We start from the raw sequence: 10,033 nt of genomic DNA on the forward strand, positions 1-10,033 counted from the left end.
ATTATTTTAAAAACTACGAAACTCTTCTAATATATTTACAAATTCTTACAAATGTAATTTTAGAAACGTACGGCTAATACATTACACTTAAATTACTAGTCAATCAAATCACAGTGAGATTGGCTCTGACTATTTCATGCAATATACTAAACAGTTGAAATACCGCCTTATGAAACTAATTATTTTGTTAGCTAATAAAATTTAAGATTGTAATTTGTTCACTTTCTATTTTTTTACAATTTTTTTCAATCTGTTTATTAAGAAATCACCGTAAATTGGAAAACACTGACGAACATCTACAGTAGTGGCTATTTTGAATAATCTACGAGTCTTGTTGTTAATTTTTGCATCACCCATTAATATTTTACATAATAATTTTGCCTTGATCTTAAAAAATTTCTTCATACACTCGATTTCTATTAGACACTGTTCATAGTATTTTTGACAATCTTCGTGTAACTTTGTGATATCAAATCGCTTGATTCTTTTACCACCTTTTGGTGCATTTTTACACACGGCAGTATGTCTCAGCAATATATCTATATTCGGCATACCGTGTCCCAATTTCATCAATCTTATTAATCTTTTGTCTTGATAATCGACCACATATTCTTGATCCAGCAAATATTGTATAAATTCCCATAATTTGGAATTTTCAAAAACATCGTGGAATACATTTATGCCACACTTGTTTTTGTGGTTAACATCTGCTCCACGTGCGATGAGTAGTCTCATGCATTCCATCTGATTTTCCGCCGTAGGCTCAAACAACTTGGGTTTGCCAGACGACTGCAAGGATAAAAAAATTTTTTCATTAAAATTTTCATGCATGGAAAATTTTGAATGACAGTTATTATTGAAATAAAAAATTACCTTTTTACTTAACGTGTTTTTCACAAAGTGTAGCTTCATCGATCTCGTCACATAATGTAACGGACTAGCATTAAAACTGTCCAGCTTATTGATCGACGAAGCTCCTTTATATTTCAGTGACAATTTGATTAATTTTGGTGACGAAACATAAGCTGCGTAGTGCAAGCTGGTCATGCCTTTCTTGTCCGCAATCTTGACTTTTGCTCCTGACTTCAATAAGATCTTAGGGATTTTAAGATCTTTCTTCTTCAATTCTTTTTTACCATCTGTAAGTCACGTAATGTAAATACAAAACATCCGTACCGATTAACATTAATAAATATCATACTAAAATTATATAAAATTTCCATTTATTTTACCTAAACAGATTTGGATCAAACTCGTCATCAAAGGAGTGTGGCCGTACTCATCTGCAGAGTTGACGTCGTGACCAGCTTTCATAAGTAACTTAAGTACTTTGTAGTTCCCACATTCAACTGCGACGTGTAACGCTTTATGTTGACGTTTAAAATAAGACTTTTTGTCGAGACCACCAGACTGGAAAAATCATACAGAAATATTAACCAAAAATATACATAATTATTTTCCCGTACACGTATGTAATCAAAAATCGTAAGCTGTATATAATAGGCTTACAAACACATTTAATGTAATTTTGTTAAACATTTTGAAAGTATCGGAAAAGCTAGCAGCAAAACCAAACGGCTTGTAATTACCTTAGTCGCAGAATTTCCCATCGTATCGTAACAATAAAAACTGACCACTTTTGCCAATACAAAGATTCACTTTAATGACAAAATGCAGCACTTTCGAGAGACTGTGTTACTTAAACTTCACAGCACCACAAAACGATGTGAATAGGACTGGATGAAGCAAGCGACTGAGCTCAACACTGCAAAAGCAGCGCTTTCCATAACTATGACAATAACTTTCACTTAGGAGTAGTCCACAGGACTTTCTTTTTGAATGACAAGACGAAGTAACGAATTCGTGGCACAAAAGATTAAAGAGAGAAGGGCTGCTCTCCACGTGGCAGTATATCTTGATAAAGTTTGCCTTAGTGAAGTATATTCTTCCAAAAAGAGAAGGTTAGCTTTGTACGCGCCAGTACCTCTGAAAAGTTTCCCGTTTCATACTATTGAACAAAAGAGAGAGAGGTTAGCTCTTTACGCGCTAGTACCCTGAAAAGTTTTCCATTTTGTAGTAGTGTATCAAAGAGAGAGAGAGAGAGGTAAGCTCTACACGTGCTAGTACCCCTGAAAAGTTTCTTATTTTGTAGTGCACAAAAGAGAAAGAGGTAAGCTCTACACGCGCTAGTACCCCAGAAAAGTTTCCCCTTATATAGTATTGTACAAAAGATAGAGGTTAGCTCTACACGCGCTAGTACCCCGAAAAGTTTTCCATTTTGCATTATTGTGCAAAAGAAAGAGAGGTAAGCTCTACACGCGCTAGTACCCTGAAAAGTTTTCCATTTTGCATCATTGTACAAAAGAAAGAGAGGTAAGCTTTACACGCGCTAGTACCCCTGACAAGTTTCTTATTTTGTAGTGCACAAAAGAGAGAGAGGTAAGCTTTACACGCGCTAGTACCCCTGACAAGTTTCTTATTTTGTAGTGCACAAAAGAGAGAGAGGTAAGCTTTACACGCGCCAGTACCTCTGAAAAGTTTCCCCTTTTATAGTATTGTACAAAAGAGAGAGGTTAGCTCTACACGCGCTAGTACCCCGAAAAGTTTTCCATTTTGCATTATTGTGCAAAAGAAAGAGAGGTAAGCTCTACACGCGCTAGTACCCTGAAAAGTTTTCCATTTCGCATCATTGTACAAAAGGGAGAGAGGTAAGCTCTACACGCGCTAGTACCCCGAAAAGTTTTCCATTTTGCATTATTGTGCAAAAGAAAGAAAGGTAAGCTCTACACGCGCTAGTACCCCGAAAAGTTTTCCATTTTGCATTATTGTGCAAAAGAAAGAGAGGTAAGCTTTACACGCGCTAGTACCTCTGAAAAGTTTCCCCTTTTATAGTATTGTACAAAAGAGAGAGGTTAGCTCTACACGCACTAGTACCCCGAAAAGTTTTCCATTTTGCATTATTGTGCAAAAGAAAGAGAAGTAAGCTCTACACGCGCTCGTACCCTGAAAAGTTTTCCATTTTGCATCATTGTACAAAAGAGAGAGAGGTAAGCTTTACACGCGCCAGTACCTCTGAAAAGTTTCCCCTTTTATAGTATTGTACAAAAGAGAGAGGTTAGCTCTACACGTGCTAGTACCCCGAAAAGTATTCCATTTTGCATTATTGTGCAAAAGAAAGAGAGGTAAGCTCTACACGCGCTCGTACCCTGAAAAGTTTTTCATTTTGCATCATTGTACAAAAGAGAGAGAGGTAAGCTTTACACGCGCCAGTACCTCTGAAAAGTTTCCCCTTTTATAGTATTGTACAAAAGAGAGAGGTTAGCTCTACACGCGCTAGTACCCCGAAAAGTTTTCCATTTTGCATTATTGTGCAAAAGAAAGAGAGGTAAGCTCTACACGCGCTAGTACCCTGAAAAGTTTTCCATTTCGCATCATTGTACAAAAGAGAGAGAGGTAAGCTCTACACGCGCTAGTACCCCGAAAAGTTTTCCATTTTGCATTATTGTGCAAAAGAAAGAGAGGTAAGCTATACACGCGCTAGTACCCTGAAAAGTTTTCCATTTTGCATCATTGTACAAAAGAGAGAGAGGTAAGCTTTACACGCGCCAGTACCTCTGAAAAGTTTCCCCTTTTATAGTATTGTACAAAAGAGAGAGGTTAGCTCTACACGCGCTAGTACCCCGAAAAGTTTTCCATTTTGCATTATTGTGCAAAAGAAAGAGAGGTAAGCTATACACGCGCTAGTACCCTGAAAAGTTTTCCATTTTGCATCATTGTACAAAAGAGAGAGAGGTAAGCTTTACACGCGCCAGTACCTCTGAAAAGTTTCCCCTTTTATAGTATTGTACAAAAGAGAGAGGTTAGCTCTACACGCGCTAGTACCCCGAAAAGTTTTCCATTTTGCATTATTGTGCAAAAGAAAGAGAGGTAAGCTCTACACGCGCTCGTACCCTGAAAAGTTTTTCATTTTGCATCATTGTACAAAAGAGAGAGAGGTAAGCTTTACACGCGCCAGTACCTCTGAAAAGTTTCCCCTTTTATAGTATTGTACAAAAGAGAGAGGTTAGCTCTACACGTGCTAGTACCCCGAAAAGTTTTCCATTTTGCATTATTGTACAAAAGAGAGAGAGGTTAGCTCTACACGCGCTAGTACCTCGAAAAGTTCTCCATTTTGTAGTAGCGTACCAAAGAGAGAGAGAGAGAGAGAGAGGTAAGCTCTACACGCGCTAGTACCCCTGAAAAGTTTCCCCATTTTGTAGTGTACACAAGAGAGAGAGGTTAGCTCTACACGCCCCTACCTACAATCATCAGGTGAGATCTCATCTGAGATCTCAGGTGATTTCTCAGGTGAAATCTCATGCCAAAAACTCAGCTGAGAAATCACCTGAGATCTCACCTGAGATTTTTGAAAAAAGTTCTCCAAGGAGATAGTTACTTTTTTATTTCAAACAATTTCTATTCATTTAAACTATATGTCTCGAAAGTATTTTTTTTTTTTTTCAACCTTACATGTATGGGGACTTGGAAAATTAAAAAAAAAAAAAAACCATCGGCATCCATTAATTAGTTTTGTTGTACTTGCAGGAATTTAACTAAATTTATGAGAGCTACCCTTGCATAGACATAACCTAAGGCTGCTATATTCTCATAATTAACTGTGTGTTGTTATTAAAAATATAATATGGCGGATAGCACATGAAATTTTTTGTGAATAAACTTTTTTTTACGTGTTCCCGAAGCAAATGTCGAATAAAAGTGTTCAATATCTAATAACTATAAGCAAAACGCCATTTTTAATATAATGGTCAATACAAAATGGTGGATAACGTATAGTCTTATGACTCCTATGATATGGGTATCAAAGAATAGGGCTTAAAAACCGAGGTATACATAAATAAGTGGCTACACACATGGTCTAATATGGCGGCTACAACAAACGTATAACATCGGAGGTTATTTTTCAATTTTTTAAACATATAACTCTAGTAAGGGTTTATGGTAAAGGTATAATTATTAATCTTTTAATCATGTTAAATCGTATCAGAACAATAATTATTATTAGTAAAAGTCAGTTGTCATAGTACTTGTATTTTTTTGGATCCATTTTTAGATTGCTTATTTAGAAATAAGACTTTTATCTAAAACAAACGTCCCATTACATTTAAAGAAATTTTTTGGAATGATAAAAGAGGAACATGCAAATATCGTTCAATATCACAGATTACGTATTAATAATTCTATTATTTTTATTTAAATAAATAATAAAACAAACCATCATTACATTGACCAGTATCACTTACATTTTTCTTTTAATTTTCTTGGTAATTTTATACCCATTCATCTTTATAATCTTAATTGTAGTGAGTTATTTTATTATTATTACTATTATTAATACCTTATAAATACATATACAACACAACTATTTTCTTTATTTAGTACTGCGTGCGTTGTTCTAAATTATATTTTACATTACTAGTATAATTTATAGATGATAAAATAACATTATAACTTTAATCTGTTTTAACTTTTGCTGCAGATTTATGCAATTGATATTTTAAAATACTTTGCTAAACAGCGTATTTGGCCTGTATAAATTAATCACACAACGAATAAGTGACTTCTACTATGTTTAATAATTCTATTATTTTTATTTAAATAAATATTAACAAGCGGTCATTACACGGAACTGTGTTTCGTAAACCAATTTTTTATTCATGTGTACAACATTAAATAAAAGTTAACAGCAAAAAAATGAAAAATAAAAAAAAAGATGACTTACGTTCGAGAAAAATGTTTACTAATTTATAAATGAGATATACTTGACTAAAGCTAATGTTGTTAAACTTCTAATGCTTAAAAAATATTACATTATAACAGGTGTAATGAGTCTAACAGTTATTAAAAAAAATTTGTTATTGTTATTAATTTAATTATAATTATTTTTTTATCATAGCCTTCATAAAGATTATTCTTAGAAAGTATTCTACATGGGTTTGATGCAGGTTTTTCGGGTAATTAATAATGTAAAATGTTTGGTACCGGGCATAAACACATCAGATCCAACACTTTAACGACTACGCAAATTCTGTCGATGTCTCGTGTAAGAACTACTGCATCTGTGTCTTCAATTTGTCTTATAATTTTCATATCTTTATACAACTTATTAAAATTTCTTGTATGTACAGTATTGCACAGCGTTACTTCTAAATGTCTTTCATCATCTACAATAAAAGCAACTATTCGAATATACTCGCCATTTTTTAATTTCGCAAAAGAGTTGTTAGACCTCTTTTTAATTCTCAAATGTGACTCGTACAAACATTTTGTTTTGACCATTTTATAATAAACATTAGCTTGATTTGATACATTTAAGTTGTGAGTAAAAGGCATTTCAACTTCGTCTTCTTTGCCAAAGTAAACAATGTCCGAAGTTCTGTTTATGTATGTAGTTTTCATAGCGAGAATATCATCACAAAATATAACAATAGCATCTGATGCATGTGGCCTGACGCACGATTCTATTGACAGCAAGCTGTGATTAATATTCACAAACCTAACTAATTGTTGTGTAACACCTTTTGAACATTGTATGGCTCTTAAAAGATAAAAATTTGCCGATTCAAAGCAAAATGTTGAGTTAGCCCAAGCTGGTCCATGATATGAAATGCTTTTACACATATGAAGCATCTGGTGTAGATTAAAGGTCATTGCTTTCTCGCCATAGATTGATTCTGTTTTTCCAACAAACTCGTGCAGCATTTCATCAGCCCTATTTAATTCATTAATATGAATCTTATCTTGTAAAATTATATACAAGCTTTGCACAAATAACATCCAATGATCTAATTTATGTTTAGGTAAAATAAGTGACAAAATTATAACACTATAATACAATATAAAGTTTTCAAACTCTCTCGCCTTCCAATCATTTACACTACTAAGTGGTCTACATAAGCGTGCAACTTGTTGAGGAACAGTTATTTTGCTCATTATTTCATCTAACTCTTTCATTTTATCTTTACTAACAGGTAATAAGAAATATTTTAAAAATTGTTCAGCAACGCCTTCTAAACAGCAATGTAAATAATCGGGAGTAAATCCCCATATAATATCAAACGACGGTAAGTTTATCAACGGCGAGGGATACTTTACACCATTTATGATTGTACTTTCGCTAGGTAAATTTAACATTACTTTTACTGTATCTTGTGGGTTGCGATCAGGAATCTGGTAATTTAAAATTGGATATCGCATACTTCCAGCTGCATATTTTCCAGGATGCAAGCACCACGTACAACCATAAGATCCATTGAATTGCTTTAATCCTTGGATTGGTGCACGGGCCACAGAATCAACGCAACAAGAGAGTATATATAACTTTAAAATGCTCTTTTCCGCTAAAATCATGCATGGGATACCTTTTTCTGTAATGTCATTTACAAGATCGACAAATTTATGAATTAATATTCTCATATCTGGTTTGCATCGATGAAAAAATAGCCCACAAGTAACCAAGTTATTCATTCTGTCATCCCTAGGTATTTCATTTATTTTTAAAAAGATAGGCCATATCGAGTATTGTGAGCATTTAAATTTTGATGCCCCATCAGTGTTAAATACGGCAGTGACATAGTTATGTTTTTCATCATCTGGTAGCGACCGTACAAAATTCTTATAGGCTTTTCCATCATAAACATCTTTCAAAAATCCTTTCTCGTGCATGCGTTCTTTTACAACAAAGTTATAATAAGTTTCATGATGGTGAATTAAATCAGATATCTGTGTTGTGGGATCAATTAGAACAAAGTAGCTAGTGTTACTGGGATTGCGTAGATCTATTTCTATCTTGCAGTTTTCACATATTTTAATTGATCTATCGATGTCATTAAACTCACCAAAATATTTAGAACAGTTGTGACAAACAGCATGGTATTGCGTTCCTGTTTTAGGATTCAATAACTTGTCAGTAATGTAGCGGGAATCTGGTAGAACAGGGGCTTCAAAAATGGCATTGATCATCTTGAATAGATTTGTAATAGCAGACATAGACAAACCATTTAACATACTAAATTTTGTAACCATCCAAAATATTTCCCCCTTACTTTTATTTACAGGAGTTGTAATCCTATTTAAAAAATCAGGACTATCAAGAAAAGCTTGCAAATTTTTGGGATACTTAGCTGTCTTAATGTCTCTGAATACATCTTCAAACAGATCTCTGTAATCAGCATCCCAAGTTTCATCACTATTGTTAATAACTTGTTGATCTAATTTATCGAATCCATCCTAAAAAGACCATATACGTATTATGTAAACCAATGCATTTACTAGTATTCCATAAAGTAAAAATATCCCACCTGATAAATCTCACCGGAGATCGCACCTGAGATCTCAGGTGAGATTTGTCAGGTGGGTATAACAAAGACTAGAAAGGGTTTGTTGGGATTACAAATGATTCATACAAAACGTTGAAGCTCATAGGAATCCTATACATACAATTATAATTGAACATTGCTCTTTATCTTTAATTCAGTTAAACTTAAGTAACTTACATAGCTAAAGAATATTTTAAAAGTACTAACAGTAGAGTGTATTGATGCTGACTGATAGTCAAAATCCATTGGTTCAATTTGGTCAGTAACAATCGTTTGTGCTGTTTCAATCTGTAAATACATAAATACACCATAATAATTGCAGTTATTTTAGTATGTGTCAAAATGTTCAAGATATTTTGGTACACAGCCTTATTTGAAAAGTAATTAATATCAAATAAGGACAAAGCTTACTATATTTGTTCTCTAAAATCTGAACAGGCCACACCTGTGTTGGAATAACGGTACATTGTAGTAGTACTTTGATATTTTTGCCTGGCCATTGACATCTACAACCTTTTTCTCTTAATATGAACGCTACTTTGCCACTAAATCTAAGAGTGTTTTATTACGAAGTCTAAATTGTAAATATGAAGTTATTTTTTTCTAATCCAAAAAATATCCGTAAGGATCCTCGTAGTACATAATTAAGTACATTATTTTGTTTACCAAATATTTTTATTCGTGTATTTGTATGTTTTATGGATCAATAGCAAAACTTTTACATCTTTGATAAGACCATATGAGGATAATCTATGATTTCTTACATAATTCTCCATATGTAGTTTTCTTACACGGTTAGATACTTATTTTTGAGTGATTTATATTGTTAACTTGGCTAATGAAGTGCTAACTGAACTACCTTGAAAAAATATGAAAGGTGAATAAAGCGATTGCTGGTTTAAACTAACACTTTAAAAACTGTTGTCGATGGCCAAACAAATTATTACGTTCAGACTCGATGCATTTTTTATAAATGGTATAAGGTATCTGAATTTCATAATCACAATATTAATATTAATAATCTTGAGTCATGAATGAACGTTTGCTTCACATATATTTCCATTTACCTGACAATAAACTGCATAAATTAAAAATTTAAAGCACAGTTGACAATAAATACTATTTTAATAAATGTTTCTCAGTTGAGCACATTTATATACATACTATCGGCTTTAATAACACAAGTAACATTTTTATTTGTTTGCTTATAATTGTAATAAGCATAGTAGGATATATATATAAAATAGGTATTTATATTCAATCATTTTAACTTGCATACCTCTACTGTTTGCACCCCTACATCCTTTAAGCCATAACGTTGCGCTGTTCTTTTAGTTATAGCATGGTCTCCATCATTCAGGTACAATTTATACTTGGACATGATGTCTTTTAGTTTACATTAATAATTGTAATAATAATACAAGAATGGCAATAAGTTTAATCTCAAAACTTTTCTAGCAATACTGTTTACAAGACAACAGGTAGGTGTTAGGAGTTTAACATGAAATAAAAGCATAGAGATATAATAAATAGAGCAGGGAAGCGAGACTGAGGCATGTCCACTGGAGCAGAGAGAGAAAAAAGGTTTCGGTACCTGTCTATCTCTCTCTAATTATGCTCTGATTGGTCGAGACTCACATCATGTATTTAAATCTCTG

At 33.3% G+C, this 10,033-nt stretch overlaps 1 protein-coding gene across 1 annotated transcript; it reads right to left on the reverse strand.

The window, feature by feature from the left end:
* Positions 1 to 322: 322 nt before the first annotated feature.
* LOC149373173 (uncharacterized) lies at positions 323 to 9,756 on the reverse strand. The gene is made up of 7 exons (XM_089597743.1): positions 9,655 to 9,756; positions 8,583 to 8,663; positions 6,184 to 8,286; positions 1,233 to 1,410; positions 874 to 1,139; positions 408 to 789; positions 323 to 330 (listed from the first exon to the last, which is right to left on the reverse strand). Exons 1-7 carry the CDS (start codon positions 9,754 to 9,756, stop codon positions 323 to 325), a joined length of 3,120 nt encoding a protein of 1,039 aa, XP_089453869.1.
* Positions 9,757 to 10,033: the final 277 nt, after the last annotated feature.

Source organism: Copidosoma floridanum, unplaced genomic scaffold, assembly GCF_036245765.1.
Source record: "Copidosoma floridanum isolate Cflo_tuat_1 unplaced genomic scaffold, Cflo_Japanese_pri ptg000035l, whole genome shotgun sequence".
NCBI classification, from domain to species: Eukaryota; Metazoa; Arthropoda; class Insecta; order Hymenoptera; family Encyrtidae; genus Copidosoma; species Copidosoma floridanum.